Source organism: Aythya marila (genome assembly GCF_965140915.1).
Source record: "Aythya marila genome assembly, chromosome: 31".
In the NCBI taxonomy this organism is placed as follows: domain Eukaryota; kingdom Metazoa; phylum Chordata; class Aves; order Anseriformes; family Anatidae; genus Aythya; species Aythya marila.
Genome location: NC_139072.1, coordinates 1,193,010 through 1,209,669, shown reverse-complemented (window position 1 = coordinate 1,209,669; position 16,660 = coordinate 1,193,010). Strand labels below are relative to the sequence as shown.

Here is a 16,660-nt window from a genome sequence, read left to right as displayed (position 1 = left end):
CCGTGTGTATTAATTTTGACCGCGGCCCCCTCCCACCCCAAAAAAAAACCCAAAGTTTGGGCCCAACCCCCCAAAAAAAACAGGGCGGGGTCAATTATTTGAAGGGGGGGGGACCCGGGGTCAGTCGTCGGATCCCGTGGGGCTGCCGAGGAAGATGTCGCCGTAGGGGAAAGCTTGGGCGGCCCCTTCGTCTTCGTCCTCCTCTTCATCGTCCTCGTCGTCGTCGTCGTCGTCGTCGTCCTCCTCGTCGTCCTCCTCCTCCTCGGGGTGGATGAAGGCCCCGGCCTCCCCTTGGAGGTGCCGCCGGACGACGGGGTGGGTGAGGCCGAAGAAGTCCTCGCCGGCCCCGGGGACGTGCGGAGGGCCCCGGGGCCTCCCCCCGGCCTCCTCCAAGGCCTGGAGGAGGCGAGCGTGGCAAACGTCCGGCGTAGGGCCCGCCAAAACCCGGCCGGGCTCGTCCTCGGCCACGATCTCGCACCGGGGTCCGGCCACGATCCGGCAAGTGTAGAGGCAGCGCCGGGCCGGCCTCCGCAAGCTGGCGAAGAGCCGGGTGCTCCGGTAGCCCGGCGGCAAGATGGCCGCCGCCCCCGCCCCGATGACCCCCAAGCTGTGCACAGTCAACGGGCCGAGACTCAAGGGCAACGACGGCGGCGCCCCGCCGCGCCGGCGCGGCGACGAGCTCAGGATGGCCGCCGGCGGCCCGGCGAGGTGGGCGGCCTCTTCGGGCGGCCTCAAGATGGCCGCCGGCGACGCCGCGGACGCCATCTTGGAAGCGCCCCGGGGCCCGTTGGGCCGGGAGGGGTCCCGGGGGTCATCGAGGGGGGCGTCGCGGGACCCCGATGGCCTCAACCCGTCCCTGGAGGCCGCCGGCCTCGCGTCATCCCTTGACCCCGTTGGCCTCAACTCATCCCTTGACCCCAAATCCCTTGACCCCGTTGACCTCAACTCATCCCTTGACCCCAAATCCCTTGACCCCGTTGACCTCAACTCATCCCTTGACCCCAAATCCCTTGACCCCATTGGCCTCAACTCATCCCTTGACCCCAAATCCCTTGACCCCAAATCCCTTGACCCCGTCGGCCTCCCCCCATTCCTCCCACCCCCCAACCTCCCCTCCGCCCCCTTCGCCCCGTCCCTCCGGCCGTCCCCCCGGCCTCCCCTCCTCGCCCGCCGCCCGGCCTCGGCCCCGGCCTCCTCCGGCCCGGCCAAAGCTCGGAGTTGGAGGAGGCGAGTGAGTAGGAAGCGGCGCTCGTCCCGCGCCCGGAGGAACTTGGCCTCCAACCTCGCCACCTCGTCGCACAGCGCCCCGTTCTCGAAGACCAGCGCCCGCGCCGCGCGCCGGAGCCGGTTGTACTTCAGGCGGTAGCGCTCGGCCGGCCTCCCCCGGGGGGCTTTCGGCATCCTGGGGGGGTGAGGAAGGGGGTAATTAAGGCGTTGGTTAATTGAGGAAGGCGTGGCGGAGGTCGCGGGGTGGTCGCGGGGGTGGAGGAGGAGCAGGGGGTGGGGTTGGGGGGGGTGGAGGTGGGGTGGGGGGGAGTTACAATGAGTTGGAAGGGGAAATGTGGTTGCGAGGGGTTGGAGGAGTAGTTACTACAAGTTGTAAGGATAAATGTGGTTGCGATGGGTTGCAGGAGTAGTTGCAACAAGTTGCAGTGGGTTGGAGGAGTAGCTACAACAAGTTGTAAGGGTAAATGAGGATGCGATGGGTTGTACGAGTAGTTGAAAGAGGTTACAATGGGTTGGAGGAGTAGTTGCAAGAGGTTGCAATGGGTTGAAGGAGTAGTTGCAACAAGTTGCAGTGGGTTGGAGGAGTAGTTACAACAAGTTGCAAGGGTAAATGTGGTTGCGAGGGGTTGGAGGAGTAGTTGCAAGAGGTTGCAATGGGTTGAAGGAGTAGTTGCAACAAGTTGCAGTGGGTTGGAGGAGTAGTTGCAATGAGTTGTAAGGGGAAATGTGGTTGCGAGGGGTTGGAGGAGTAGTTGCAAGAGGTTACAATGGGTTGGAGGAGTAGTTGAAAGAGGTTACAATGGGTTGTAGCTGTAATTGCTACGGGTTGTAAGAGTAAATGTGGTTGCAAGGGGTTGGAGGAGTACTTGCAAGAGGTTGCAATGGGTTGTAGGAGTACTTGCAAGAGGTTACAGTGGGTTGGAGGAGTAGTTGCAAGAGGTTGCAGTGGGTTGGAGGAGTAGTTGCAACAAGTTGCAAGGGTAAATGAGGATGCGATGGGTTTGTAGGAGTAGTTGCAAGAGGTTACAATGGGTTGGAGGAGTAGATGCAACAGGTTACAGAGGGTTGGAGGAGTAGTTACAACAAGTTGCAAGGGTAAATGAGGATGCGATGGGTTGTAGGAGTAGTTGAAAGAGGTTACAATGGGTTGGAGGAGTAGTTGCAAGAGGTTACAGTGGGTTGGAGGAGTAATTGCTACGGGTTGTAAGGGTAAATGTGGTTGCGAGGGGTTTGTAGGAGTAGTTGAAAGAGGTTACAATAGGTTGTAGCTGTAATTGCTACGGGTTGTAAGAGTAAATGTGGTTGCAAGGGGTTGGAGGAGTACTTGCAAGAGGTTGCAATGGGTTGTAGGAGTAGTTACAACAAGTTGTAAGGGTAAATGAGGATGCGATGGGTTTGTTGGAGTAATTACAAGAGGTTGCAAGGCTACGTCTGGTTGCAGTGGGTTGTGGGAGTAATCCCAATTAGTGCAACAAATTGCAATTAACACAGCGAATTGTAACTAATGCAAGGCATCGTAATTAATGCTGGGCATTGTAATTAATGCAAGGTATTGTAATTAATGCAATCAATTGTAATTAATGCAATTAGTTGTAATTAATGCAATCAATTGTAACTTGTCCGATTACTTGTAATTAGTGCAACAAATTGCAATTAGTGTAAGGAATTGCAATTAATGCAATGAGCAGCAACGGCTTCCAGGCGGTGCAATTAATTGCAATTAGTGCAAGGGCTTGCAATTAGTGCAAGGCTTTGCAATTAGTGCAAGGCTTTGCAATTAGGCATGCAACACTTTGCAATTAGTGCAAGCCCTGTTAATTAGCGCAGTGCTTTGCAATTAGTGCAAGGGCTTGCAATTAATGCAACCCTTGGCAATTAGTGCAAGGCCTTGCAATTAATGCAATCATTTGCAATTAGTGCAAGGCTTTGCAATTAATGCAATCATTTGCAATTAGTGCAAGGCCTTGCAATTAATGCAATCATTTGCAATTAGTGCAAGGCTTTGCAATTAATGCAACCCTTTGCAATTAGTGCAACCCTTTCCAATTAGTGCAAGCCCTTGCAATTAATACAACCCTTTGCAATTAGTGCAACCCTTTCCAATTAGTGCAAGGCTTTGCAATTAGTGCAACCCTTTCCAATTAGTGCAAGGCTTTGCAATTAATGCAACCCTTTGCAATTAGTGCAACCCTTTCCAATTAGTGCAAGGCTTTGCAATTAGTACAAGGCCTTGCAATTAGTGCAACCCTTTGCAATTAGTGCAAGGCTTTGCAATTAGCACACAGCTTTATAATTAGTGCAAGCCCTTGCAATTAATACAACCCTTTGCAAACCGTGCAAGGCTTTGCAATTAATACAACCCTTTGCAATTAGTGCAATGCTTTGCAATTAATGCAACTCCTTGCAATTAGTGAAAGGCCTTGCAGTTAATGTAACCCTTTGCAATTAGTGCAAGGCTTTGCAATTAGTGCAACCCTTTGTAATTAATACAATCATTTGCAATTAGTGCAAAGCTTTGCAATTAATGCAACCCTTTGCAATGAGTGCAACCTTTTTGCAATTAATGCAACCTTTTGCAATTAGTGCAAGGCCTTGCAATTAATACAACCCTTTGCAATGAGTGCAATCTTTTGCAATTAGTGCAAAGCTTTGCAATTAGTGCAACCCTTTGCAATTAATGCAATAATTTGCAATTAATACAACCCTTTGCAAACCGTGCAACCCTTTGCAATTAATGCAATCATTTGCAAATAATGCAGTGCTTTGCAATTAGTGCAAGCCCTTGCAATTAATGCAACGCTTTGCAATTAATGCAACCTTTTTGCAATTAATGCAACCTTTTGCAATTAGTGCAATCCTTTGCAATGAGTGCAACCTTTTTGCAATTAATACAACCCTTTGCAATTAATGCAACCCTTTGCAATTAGTGCAAAGCTTTGCAATTAATGCAACCCTTTGCAATTAGTGCAAAGCTTTGCAATTAATACAACCCTTTGCAATTAATGCAATCAGTTGCAATTAGTGCAAAGCTTTGCAATTAATACAACCCGTTGCAATTAACGCAACCCTTTGCAATTAATGCAATCATTTGCAATTAATGCAATCATTTGCAATTAATGCAATCGTTTGCAATTAACGCAACCCTTTGCAATTAGCGCACCCCTCCCCAACCCTTCCCGCCACGCCGTGCAATTAGCGCCGGGCCTTTTAATTAGCGCCAAGGCCTTTTAATTAGCTCCAAGACCTTGCAATCAGCACTGCCCCCCCCCCCCTTTTATCCCCCCTCCCCCCCCCCCCCTTTTGCCCCCCACTCACCCGGCGCCGGGAGGAAGAGGAGGAAGAGGAAGCGGGGGGGAGGGGCCAGGAACCGGAAGGGGCGGGGCGGGGGGCGGGGCTTGAAGGGGGAGGGGGGGGGGGGAGGAGGACGGCAGCCGGAGTGGGGGAGGGGGGAGGGGGAAAAAAAGGGGGGGGAGCGCCCCAAAAAAGGCGGCGGGCGGTGACGTCACGCGGGGGGGGTGACCCCTGACCCCTCCCCCCCCCACCGACCCCCCCGTGACCTTTGACCCCTCCCCCCCCTCCCCGCGGGGGTGGGGGAGGGGCGGCGGAGCGAGGAGACAATGGAGGAGGTGAGACCCGAGGGGGGAGGGGGCGCTGAGGAGGGGGGAGGGGGGGGGCTGGCGGTGACGTCATCACCCCCATGACGTCACCACCCCCATGACGTCATAACCCCCATGACGTCATGTCACCCCCCCCCCCCCAGGTTGGGTCCCTTCCGGTCCCCGAGGACGGCGGCGATGACGGCGGCGGCGGCGCCACCAGGTGGGGGAGGGGACGGGGGACATGGGGGGGGGGGGAGGGGCACGAGGGGGGGGGGGGGGGGGAGGGGCGGGGGGTTGACCCCAAGACCGAAATCCCCAAAATGTCCCCAAAACGATGTCCCCGTGACCCTTGACCTCCCTTACCCCAAGACCCATGACCCCAAGGCCAACGGCCCCTTGGCGATGTCCCCAAATTGATGTCCCCAAATTGGCCTCCCCCCACCCCAAAATCTCCCCCGCCCCAAAAACGATGTCCCCAAGACCAAAATCCCCAAAATAATGTCCCCAAAACGATGTCCCCATGTCCTATGACCTCCCTTACCCCAAAACCGATGACCCCAAGGCCAACGTCCTCTTGATGATGTCCCCAAATTGATGTCCCCAAATTGATGTCCCCCCACCCCAAAACCTCCCCCGCCCCAAAAATGATGTCCCCAAGACCGATTTCCCCAAAATGTCCCCAAATTGATGTCCCTACGTCCCATGACCTCCCTTACCCCAAGACCGATGACCCCAAGGCCAACGGCCCCTTGGCGATGTCCCCAAAATGATGTCCCTAAATTGATGTCCCCATGTCCCATGGCCTCTTTTACCCCAAAATCGATGTCCCCAAGACTGATTTCCCCAAAATGTCCCCAAATTGATGTCCCATGACCTCTCTTACCCCAAAACCGATGTCCCCAAGACCAACGTCCCCAAGACCCATGACCCCAAAACCAACGCCCCCTTGGCGATGTCCCCAAAATGATGTCCCCAAATTTTCCTCCCCATGTCCCATGACCTCCCTTACCCCAAAATCGATGTCCCCAAGACCAAAATCCCCAAAATAATGTCCCCAAATTGATGTCCCCATGTCCTATGACCTCTCTTACCCCAAGACCGATGACCCCAAGGCCAACGGCCCCTTGGCGATGTCCCCAAAATGATGGCCCCAAATTGTCCTCCCCACATCCCATGTCCTCTTTTACCCCAAAATCGATGTCCCCAAGACTGATTTCCCCAAAATGTCCCCAAATTGATGTCCCTACGTCCCATGACCTCCCTTACCCCAAAACCGATGTCCCCAAGACCAAAACCCCCAGAATGTCCCCAAAACGATGTCCCCATGTCCCTTGACCTCCCTTACCCCAAAACCGATGACCCCAAGGCCAACGTCCTCTTGACGATGTCCCCAAAACGATGTCCCTAAATTGATGTCCCCATGTCCCATGACCTCTCTTACCCCAAAACTGATGTCCCCAAGACCGATTTCCCCAAAATGTCCCCAAATTGATGTCCCCATGACCTATGACCTCCCTTACCCCAAGACTGATGACCCCAAAGCCAACAGCCCCTTGATGATGTCCCCAAGACTGATGTCCCCAAAATAATGTCCCCAAATTGATGTCCCCATGTCCCATGACCTCCCTTACCCCAAAACCGATGCCCCCAAGACCAAAACCCCCAGAATGTCCCCAAATTGATGTCCCCATGTCCCACGGGTGTCCCCCCACCCAACCCCTCCTCCTCCACCCCACAGCTCCCCATTGCCACCACCGCCGCCGCTCATCCCCCACGCCAAAGAGGATGATGACGATGACGATGAGGAAGAGGAGGAAGAGGAGGAAGAAGAGGAGGCCGAAGGCGCCCCCTACCGCTGCGGCGAGTGCGGCAAGGCCTTCGCCCAGAGCTCCAACCTCCTGAAACACCGCCGGGTGCACACCGGCGAGCGGCCCTACCGCTGCGGCGAGTGCGGCAAGGCCTTCGGTTGGAGCTCCTCGCTCCTGGAGCACCGCAAAGGCCACGCCGGCGCCCGGCCCCACGCCTGCGGCGAGTGCGGCAAGGCCTTCAGCCGCGGTTCCACCCTCCTGGAGCACCAACGCGTCCACACCGGCGAGAAACCCTACCGCTGCGCCCAGTGCGGCGCCCGTTTCAGCCAAAACTCCACTTTGGTCCACCACCGGCGCACCCACACCGGCGAGCGGCCCTACGGCTGCCCCGAGTGCGGGAGGGCCTTTGGGCGCAAGTCGACCTTGGCCACCCACCGGCGGACCCACACGGGCGAGCGGCCCTACGGGTGCGGCGAGTGCGGGCGGCGCTTCGCCGTCAGCTCCGATTTGGCCAAGCACCGGCGGGCCCGCGGCGGGCAGCGGTGTCGGGAGGGCGGGAGGCAGCTCGGCGGGCCCGCGGCGTTGCCGGCGCACCGGGAGGGGGAGCACGGGGTGGGCGGTGGGGGTACGGCGGGTGGGGAGGGGAGGGGTGGTGGGGAGCCTTGCGGGGGACCTCGTGGTGATGGGGAATGTCGTGGTGGTGGTCAACGTTATGGTCGTGGTGGACCTTGTGGTGGTGGTGAACGTCATGGTCATGGTCATGGTGGACCTCATGGTGATGGTGAACCTCATGGTGGACCTCATGGTCATGGGGAACCTTGTGGTGAACGTCATGGTCATGGTGAATGTCATGGTCATGGTCATGGCGGACCTCATGGTCATGGTGGATGTCATGGTCATGGTGGACCTTGTGGTGATGGTGAACGTCATGGTGATGGTGAACCTCGTGGTGAACGTCATGGTCATGGTGGATGTCATGGTGATGGTCAACGTCATGGTGAACCTCATGGTCATGGTGAACATCATGGTGATGGTGAACATCATGGTGGACCTCATGGTCATGGTGAACCTCATGGTGGACCTCATGGTCATGGTGGACCTCATGGCCATGGTGAATGTCATGGTGATGGTGAACCTCATGGTGGACCTCATGGTCATGGTGATCCTCGCGGTGATGGTAAACCTCATGGTCAATGTCATGGTGATGGAGAACCTCATGTTGATGGCGAACCTTGTGGTGGACCTCATGGTCATGGGGAACCTTGTGGTGAACGTCATGGTCATGGTGAACCTCATGGTGATGGTGAACCTCTTGGTGAACCTCTTGGTGATGGAGAACCTCTTGGTGATGGAGAACCTCATGGTCATGGTGAACCTCGTGGTGAACCTCATGGCGACGGCGAACCTCATGGCGACGTTGGACGTCATGGTGGACGTCACGGTGCCGCCGCCCTTGGTGGTGGCGCCCGGCCTCCTGGCAACGCTAAAACTCACGGTGACACCAAAACTGGAGGTGACACCAAAATTGGAGGCGACACCAAACCCTGTGGTGACGCCAAAATTGGAGGCGACGCCAAAACTGGAGGCGACGCCAACGCCGGTGACGCCGCCGAGAGGCCGCACCGCTGCGAAGAGTGCGGCCAAGCCTTCCGCCACGCCGCCACCCTCCTCCTCCACCGGCAAACCCACGCCGGCTCCTTCCCCTGCCCCCTCTGCCCCGAACGCTTCGAAGGCAGCGCCCAACTGGCCCGGCACCGGCGCCGGCGGCACGGCGCGGCCTCCAAACCCTACCGCTGCGAGGCCTGCGGCAAGGCCTACGCCCAACCGGCCGGTTTGCGGCACCACCAACCCGAGCAACCCTTGGCTTGCCCCCAATGCGGCGCCACCTTCTTCTGGAGTTGCCGGCTGGCCCGGCACCTCCGGGCTTGCCGCCCGCCCGCCAAACCCTACAAGTGCCCCGAGTGCGGCAAAGCCTTCGGGCAGAGCTCCAAACTCCTCCGCCACCAGGTCACCCACACCGGCGAGAAACCCTACAAGTGCCCCGAGTGCGGCAAGATCTTCAGCCAAAGCTCCAACCTGGCCGAGCACCGGCGCACCCACGGCGCCGCCCGGCGCCACTTCTGCCCCCTCTGCGGCAAGGGCTTCGCCCTGGGGTCCTACTTGGCCAAACACCGCTTGACCCACACCGGCGAGCGGCCCTACCGCTGCACCGAGTGCGGCAAGAGCTTCCGCCAGAGCTCCAACCTCATCCAACACCAACGCACCCACACCGGCGAGCGGCCCTACACCTGCGGGCTCTGCGGCAAGAGCTTCTGCCAAAACTCCCACCTGGCCAAGCACCGGCGCACCCACACCGGCGAGCGGCCCTACCGCTGCGGCGACTGCGGCAAGAGTTTTCGGCAGAGCGCCAACCTCCTGGAGCACCGGCACACCCACACCGGCGAGCGGCCCTACCGCTGCGGCCAGTGCGGGAAGACCTTCGGGTGGAGCTCGGCCTTCAGCAAGCACCAGCGCACCCACCTGGCCTGAGGGCGGCGCGGGACGGGGCCGTCGGGGTGGTCGAGGTGGTGGTTTGGGCGTGGGGGAGCATCTGGAGAAGTTCTAGGTTCATCAAGGTGGCCTAAAGCCATGGTTTTGGCTTCAAGAACCGTCTCGAGAAGTTCTAGGTCCGTCAAGTTGGCCTAAATCCGTGGTTTTTGTCTTGGAGAACCATCTTGAGAAGTTCTAGGTCCATCAAGGTGGCCCAAAATCATGGTTTTTGTCTTGAAGAAAGATCTCAAGAAGTTCCAGGTCCATCAAGGTGGCCCAAATCCATGGTTTTTGTCTTGGAGAACCATCTTGAGAAGTTCTAGGTTCATCAAGTTGGCCTAAAGCCATCGTTTCATCTTGGAGAACCATCTCAAGATCTTCGAGGTGGCCCAAAGTCATGGTTTTTGTCTTGGAGAACCACCTCAAGAAGTTCTAGGTCCATCAAGTTGGCCTAAAGCCATGGTTTTGGCTTCAAGAACCATCTTGAGAAGTTCTAGGTCCATCAAGTTGGCCTAAATCCGTGGTTTTGTCTTGGAGAACCATCTCAAGATCTTTGAGGTGGCCCAAAGTCATGGTTTTTGTCTTGGAGAACCATCTCGAGAAGTTCTAGGTCCATCAAGTTGGCCTAAAGCCATGGTTTTGGGTTGGAGAACCGTCTCGAGAAGTTCTAGGTTCATCAAGGTGGCCTAAATCCATGGTTTCGTCTTGGAGAACCATCTCAAGAAGTTCTAGGTCCATCAAGGTGGCCCAAAATCCTGGTTTTTGTCTTGAAAAACCATCTCAAGAAGTTCTAGGTCCATCAAGGTGACCCAAAATCCTGGTTTTTGTCTTGGAGAACCATCTCAAGAAGTTCTAGGTCCATCAAGTTGGCCTAAAGCCATGGTTTTTGTCTTGAAAAACCATCTCAAGAAGTTCTAGGTCCATCAAGGTGGCCTAAAGCCATGGTTTTTGTCTTGAAAAATTATCTCAAGAAGTTCTAGGTCCATCAAATTGGCCTAAATCCATGGTTTTTGTCTTGAAAAACCATTTCAAGAAGTTCTAGGTCCATCAAGGTGTCCCAAAATCCCGGTTTTTGTCTTGAAAAACCACCTCAAGACCTTCGAGGTGGCCCAAAGCCGTGGTTTCCCCTTGGAGGACCCCGTGTCCCAGTCCCGTCCCAGTATCCCCGTGTCCCCGTGCCCCCCTATCCCAGTGTCCCCGTGTCCCCACGTCCTCCTGTCCCCACCACCCCAATAAATCCTGGTGAACGCTGCTGCTCTGGGCCATACTGGGAGCACTGGGAGGGGTTTCGGGGGGTGCTGGGAGCACTGGGAGGCCTTGGAGGGGCACTGGGAGCACTGGGAGGGAGGTTTGGGGGGTGCTGGGAGCACTGGGAGGGGGGTTGGGGAGCACTGGGGGTACTGGGAGGGATTTCGGGGGGTACTGGGAGGTCTTAGAGGGATAGTGGGAGCACTGGGAGGGAGTTTGGGGGTACTGGGAGCACTGGGAGGAGGTTTGGGAGGGACAATGGGTGTTACTGGGAGCACTGGGAGGTGTTAGAGGGGCACTGGGGGTGGCTTGGAGGGGTTACTGGGAGCACTGGGGGGGAGATTCAGGGGTACTGGGAGCACTGGGAGGAGGTTTGGGAGGGACACTGGGGCTACTGGGAGCACTGGGAGGGATTTTGGGGGTGCTGGGAGCACTGGGAGGGGGGTTGGGGAGCATTGGGGGTACTGGGAGGGATTTGGGGGGTACTGGGAGCACTGGGGGGTGTTGGAGGGGCACTGGGGGTGGCTTGGGGGGGTTACTGGGAGCACTGGGGGGGATTTTGGGGGTACTGGAAGCACTGGGGGGTGTTGGAGGGACACTGGGAGCACTGGGAGGGATTTGGGGGGTGCTGGGAGCACTGGGAGGGGGGCTTGGGGGGACACTGGGTGTTACTGGGAGGCACTGGGAGGCACTGGGAGGGACTGGGAGCACCGGGAGGGAGTTTTGGGGGGTACACTGGGGGTACTGGGAGGGATTCGGGGGATACTGGGAGGGATTCGGGGGGTACTGGGAGGGATTGGAAGGATACTGGGAGCACTGGGAGGGGGGTTTGGGGGGACACTGGGTGTTACTGGGAGGCACTGGGAGGGACTGGGAGCACCGGGAGGGAGTTTTGGGGGGAACGCTGGGGGGTACTGGGAGGTATTGGGGGGGTACTGGGAGGGATTGGAGGGATACTGGGAGCACTGGGAGGGGGGTTTGGGGGGACACTGGGTGTTACTGGGAGGCACTGGGAGGCACCGGGAGGGAGTTTTGGGGGGTACACTGGGGGGTACTGGGAGGTATTGGGAGGGTACTGGGAGAGATTGGAGGGGTACTGGGAGCACTGGGAGGGGGGTTGGGGGGATACTGGGAGGCACTGGGAGGCACTGGGAGGGACTGGGAGCACCGGGAGCCTTTGCGGCAGGAAGCGCCGCTCGCCCGCCACCATTGTCAGGGCCGCACAAAAAACGGCCCCATTTTGGGTGAAAAAACGCCCGGATTGGAGCCCGCGGGTGCCAGGGAGCTGCTGGGGCTCTCTGGAATCCGTCCCCGTTGGTTTTGGGGTGAAAAAGGGCAAAAACGGGTCAATCGCTGGCGGGGAGCGGCCGGGGGAGCTAAGCGGAGCGAGGATTGCGTTTTGGGGTAAGAAACGGGGAAAATGGGCCCATGGCTGAAGGGAGGGGGGGGAGGGGGGTTGAATGCTTCTGGGAGGGTATTTTGGGGTGAAAAAAGGGGAATTTGGGCTGGTTGTTTTCAGGGGGGGGGATGCGGAATGACCTAATTGTGGGGATTGCGTTTTTGGGGTGAAAAAGGAGGAAAACGGGGCTGATTGCTGCTGGGCAGGCAGGGAGCGGGATTAACTATTTGTGGGAAGGCGTTTTGGGGTGAAAAAGGAGGAAATTGGGCCGATCGCCCTCAGGTAGAGGAGGGGCAAAAATTAGTAATTGTCAGGATTGTGTTTTGGGGTGAAAAGAGGAGAAATCGGGGCGATTGCTGCAACGGGGTGGTGCAAAATTAACTAGTTTGGGGGATTGCGTTTTTGTGTGAAAAAGGGGGAAAACGGGAAAAAAATCTGCTGGGCGTGCAGGATTGGGGGTTAATTAGCTGTGCGGATCGCTTTTTGGGGTGAAAAAGGAGGAATTTGGGCAACATTGTTACGGGGTGGGGGGGCTGGAAAATTAACTGATCGTGGGGATTGTGTTTTGGGGTGAAAAAGGGGGGAAATGGGTCGATTGCTGCTGGGCCGGCAGGAGAGGGGTTAACAGCTGGTGGGAGGGGCTTTTGGGTTGAAAAAGGAGGAAATTGGGCCGATCGCTGCAGGGTAGGGGGGGGAGGGAAATTAACTCATTGTCGGGATTCGGTTTTGGGGTGAAAAAAGGGGAAATTGGGGTGATTGCTGCAGGGGGTGGGGGTGCAAAATTAACCGGTTCCGGGGATCGAATTTTGGGGTGAAAAGAGGGGAATTCGGGCCGATTGCTTTCAGGAATTAAGGTGCAGGATTGGTTCATTGTGTGGGTTGCATTTTGGGGTGAAAAAGGGGGAAAATGGGCTGATTGCTTCAGGGTGTTTGGGTTTAGGGTTTAAAAATAAGAGGGGGGTATTTTGGGGTAAAAAACGAGGGAAATGGGGTAATTTATTGTGGGTGTCGGGGGGGCAAAATTAATTAATTGTGACGGTTGTGTTTTGGGGTGAAAAATGCGAGAAATGGGATAATTAGTTTTTTTGGGGGGTGTGTGCAAAATTAACAAATCTGGAGGATTAGGTTTTGGGGTGAAACAGGGTGAAAACGGGTCAATTCCTCCTAAGTGTGGGGGTGCAAAATTAACTAATTTTGGGGATTGTGTTTTGGGGTGAAAAGGGAGGAAATTGGGCCAATTGCTCTCAGGTGTAAGGGTGCAAAATTAATTAATTTTGGGGATTGTGTTTTGGGGTGAAAAAAGGAGAAAATGGGGTGATGGCTCTCAGGAATGGGGGTGTGAAATTAATTAATTCTGGGGATTGCATTTTGGGGTGAAAAAGTGGGGAAATGGGACGATTGCTCTGAGGTAAAGGTGTACAAAATAAATTAATAAGTGGGGCTACATTTTGGGGTGAAAAAGGAGGAAATTGGGCCAGTTGCTCTTAGGTGTCAGGGTGCAAAATTAATTAATTTTGGGGATTGTGTTTTGGGGTGAAAAAGGGAGAAAATGGGGTGATGGCTCTCAGGAATGGGGGTGCGAAATAAATTAATTGTGGCAATTGCATTTTGGGGTGAAAAAGGGGGAAAATGGGACGATTGCTCTCAGGAGTAGGGGGTGCAAAATTAACTAGTTTTGGGGATTTTCTTTTGGGGTAAAAAAGGATGAAAATGGGGTGATGGCTCTCGGGAATGGGGGTGCGAAATTAATTAATTTTGGGGATTGCATTTTGGGGTGAAAAAGTGGCAAAATGGGACAATTGCTCTCAGGTAAAGGGGTGCAAGATTAACTAATTTGTGGGGCTACATTTTGGGGTGAAAAAGGAGGAAATTGGGCCAGTTGCTCTTAGGTGTCAGGGTGCAAAATTAATTAATTTTGGGATTGCATTTTGGGGTGAAAAGGGAGGAAACTGGGCCAATTGCTCTCAGGTAAAGGTGTACAAAATTAACTAATTTGTGGGGTTACATTTTGGGGTGAAAAAGGCAAAAAATAGAAAAGACTTTTTTGGGGCAAAAGCAGGAGATATGACGACCGTAACGCGCCCCAGACGAAGGGCATTTTGGGTGAAAAACAGACCGGTTTGGGAAAAAAATGATTTTTTTTTTTTTAAATTTCTCCTTTTTGCCCTTTTTTGCCCCATTTCGGCAGGCGCCGCCATGGAGGGCGGGGAGGAGCCGCAGCGGGCCGGGGCCGCCGCCGACGGCGACGAGCCCCGCGCAGGTGAGGACGTGGGGACGGCTTCATTTTTGGGGCAAAAAGGGGGGAAATGGGGGAAAAAAACGGGGGTGGGGCTTTGTGGTTGTATGGGGGGCCACCAGGAGATGTTCTCCATGGAGGACGTCTTGAGGTGGTCATGGGTTGGCCAACTGGAAGACGTCATCCATGGAGGACACCTCAACGTGGTCATGGGTTGGCCAACTGGAAGAGGTTCTCCATGGAGGACATCTCAACGTGGTCATGGGTTGGCCAACTGGAAGACGTTCTCCATGGTGAACCTTCTCTACACGGCCATACGTTGACGTTCTCCATGGAGAACGTCTTCCAGTTGGCCAACCCATGACCACCTCAAGATGTCCTCCATGGAGAACGTCCCCAACGTGGTCATGGGTTGGCCAACTGGGAGACGTTCTCCATGGAAGACAACTCAACATGGCCATACGTTGACGTTCTCCATGGAGGACATCTTGACGTGGTCATGGGTTGACCCAACAGAAGACGTTCTCCATGGAGAACCTTCTCTACACGGCCATACGTTGACGTTCTCCATGGAGGACGTCTTGACGTGGTCATGGGTTGGCCAACTGGAAGAGGTTCTCCATCAAGAACATCTCAACGTGGTCATGGGTTGGCCAACTGGGAGACGTTCTCCATGGAGGACGTCTTGACGTGGTCATGGGTTGGCCAACTGGGAGACGTCCTCCATGGAGGACATCTTGACATGGTCATGGGTTGGCCAACCGGGAGACGTTCTCCATGGAGGACATCTCAACGTGGTCATGGGTTGGCCAACTGGAAGACGTTCTCCATGGAGCACATCTTGACATGGTCATGGGTTGGCCAACTGGAAGACGTTCTCCATGGTGAACCTTCTCTACACGGCCATACGTTGACGTTCTCCATGGAGAACGTCTTCCAGTTGGCCAACCCATGACCACCTCAAGATGTCCTCCATGGAGAACGTCTCCAACGTGGTCATGGGTTGACCCAACAGAAGACGTTCTCCATGGAGGACGTCTCCAACGTGGTCATTTGATGACCCAAGAGATGTTCTCCATGGAGGACATCTTGACGTGGTCATGGGTTGGCCAACCAGGAGATGTTCTCCATGGAGAACGTCTCCAACGTCGTCACTTGATGACCCAACAGACGTTCTCCATGGAGAACATCTCAACGTGGTCATGGGTTGGCCAACTGGGAGACGTTCTCCATGGAGGACATCTCAACGTGGTCATGGGTTGGCCAACTGGGAGACGTTCTCCATGGAGGACATCTCAACGTGGTCATGGGTTGGCCAACTGGAAGACGTTCTCCATCAAGAACATCTCAACGTGGTCATGGGTTGGCCAACTGGGAGACGTTCTCCATGGAGAACCTTCTCTACACGGCCATACATTGACGTTCTCCATGGAGAACATCTTGAGGTGGTCATGGGTTGGCCAACCAGGAGATGTTCTCCATGGAGAACACCTCAGCGTGGTCATGGGTTGGCCAACTGGGAGACGTTCTCCATCAAGAACACCTCAACGTGGTCATGGGTTGACCAACTGGGAGACGTTCTCCGCGTAGAACCCGCGCCTTCCTCACCCCCAACCCCCCCCAACCCTTCTCCTCCCCTCCCCTAGCCCCACCGCCGCCCCCTGCCGACCACCCCCGCGGCTTCATCAACCTCCTGGGCCTCCTTGAACCCCCGACCACCACCCCCACGACCACCACCACCACCACCACCGCGACCATGACCACCGCCGCCACCAGTGGGCGCGCCAAACCCTACCGCTGCACCGAGTGCGGCCGGACCTTCGGCCAGAGCTCCAACCTCTTGGAGCACCTCCGCACCCACACCGGCGAGCGCCCCTACTCCTGCCCCCGCTGCCCCAAGAGCTTCGGCCGCAGCTCCACCTTGGCCGAGCACCTCCGCACCCACACCGGCGAGCGCCCCTACTCCTGCCCCACCTGCTCCCGGACCTTCAGCCGCAGCTCCACCTTGACCGAGCACCGGCGCACCCACACCGGCGAGACCCCCTTCGCCTGCCCCGAGTGCGGGAGGCCCTTCGGGAGGACCTCCAACCTCCTCAAGCACCTCCGCACCCACACCGGCGAGAAGCCCTACGCCTGCCCCCGCTGCGGCAAGGCCTTCAGCCTCAGCTCCAACCTCCTCAAGCACGAGCGGACCCACACCGGCGAGAAGCCCTTCCCTTGCCCCCGCTGCCCCAAGCGCTTCAAGAAGAAGACCCACTTGGCCTCCCACCAGCGCACCCACACCGGCGAGCGGCCCTACCGCTGCGGCGACTGCGGCAAGGCCTTCGGCCAGAGCTCCACCCTCATCGAGCACCAGCGCACCCACACCGGCGAGCGGCCCTACCGCTGCGGCGCCTGCGGCAAGAGCTTCTGCGTCTCCTCCAACCTGGTCAAGCACCGGCGCATCCACACCGGCGAGAAGCCCTACGGCTGCGGGCGCTGCGGCAAGCGCTTCCGCTACAAGCCCCAGTTCACCCGGCACCTCCAGGGGCATCCCGAGGAGGTGGCGGGCTGCGGGCCCTAAAGGGGTGGGTCAACGGGGTTGGCCAACGGGGTGGGGAGGAGGTAGGAAGCC

The 16,660-nt window shown here is 56.5% G+C and overlaps 4 protein-coding genes across 4 annotated transcripts; 3 read left to right on the top strand and 1 right to left on the bottom strand.

Moving 5' to 3' along the window:
• Positions 1 to 4,578, bottom strand: TBRG1 (transforming growth factor beta regulator 1). Its single transcript, XM_082781548.1, has 2 exons — positions 4,543 to 4,578; positions 1 to 1,402 (listed from the first exon to the last, which is right to left on the bottom strand). Exon 2 carries the CDS (start codon positions 1,399 to 1,401, stop codon positions 121 to 123), a length of 1,281 nt encoding a protein of 426 aa, XP_082637674.1. The 5' UTR covers position 1,402; positions 4,543 to 4,578; the 3' UTR covers positions 1 to 120.
• A 186-nt stretch (positions 4,579 to 4,764) lies between these two features.
• On the top strand, positions 4,765 to 7,317 carry LOC309888975 (uncharacterized protein; the record flags this gene model as incomplete). Its single annotated transcript, XM_082781634.1, has 4 exons — positions 4,765 to 4,853; positions 4,988 to 5,046; positions 6,565 to 7,253; positions 7,295 to 7,317. The coding sequence occupies exons 1-4, from the start codon at positions 4,845 to 4,847 to the stop codon at positions 7,315 to 7,317; spliced, it is 780 nt and encodes a 259-aa protein (XP_082637760.1). The 5' UTR covers positions 4,765 to 4,844.
• Positions 7,317 to 10,409, top strand: LOC309888974 (uncharacterized protein; the record flags this gene model as incomplete). Its single annotated transcript, XM_082781633.1, has 3 exons — positions 7,317 to 7,979; positions 8,024 to 9,249; positions 9,784 to 10,409. 2 exons carry the CDS (start codon positions 7,317 to 7,319, stop codon positions 9,161 to 9,163), a joined length of 1,803 nt encoding a protein of 600 aa, XP_082637759.1. The 3' UTR covers positions 9,164 to 9,249; positions 9,784 to 10,409.
• Positions 10,410 to 11,593: 1,184 nt separating this feature from the next.
• LOC309888909 (uncharacterized protein) lies at positions 11,594 to 16,657 on the top strand. The gene is made up of 3 exons (XM_082781550.1): positions 11,594 to 11,815; positions 13,999 to 14,070; positions 15,693 to 16,657. The coding sequence occupies exons 2-3, from the start codon at positions 14,007 to 14,009 to the stop codon at positions 16,607 to 16,609; spliced, it is 981 nt and encodes a 326-aa protein (XP_082637676.1). The 5' UTR covers positions 11,594 to 11,815; positions 13,999 to 14,006; the 3' UTR covers positions 16,610 to 16,657.
• The last annotated feature ends 3 nt before the right edge of the window (positions 16,658 to 16,660 follow it).

What these genes read in the sequence shown, in the direction of transcription:
- TBRG1 (XM_082781548.1), bottom strand. Translation starts at nt 1,401, where the DNA reads ATGCCGAAAGCCCCCCGGGGGAGGCCGGCCGAGCGCTACCGCCTGAAG.
- LOC309888909 (XM_082781550.1), top strand. Translation starts at nt 14,007, where the DNA reads ATGGAGGGCGGGGAGGAGCCGCAGCGGGCCGGGGCCGCCGCCGACGGC. An exon ending in CGGCGACGAGCCCCGCGCAG is followed by an intron (nt 14,071 to 15,692) that starts GTGAGGACGTGG and finishes CCCCTCCCCTAG; the next exon opens with CCCCACCGCCGCCCCCTGCC.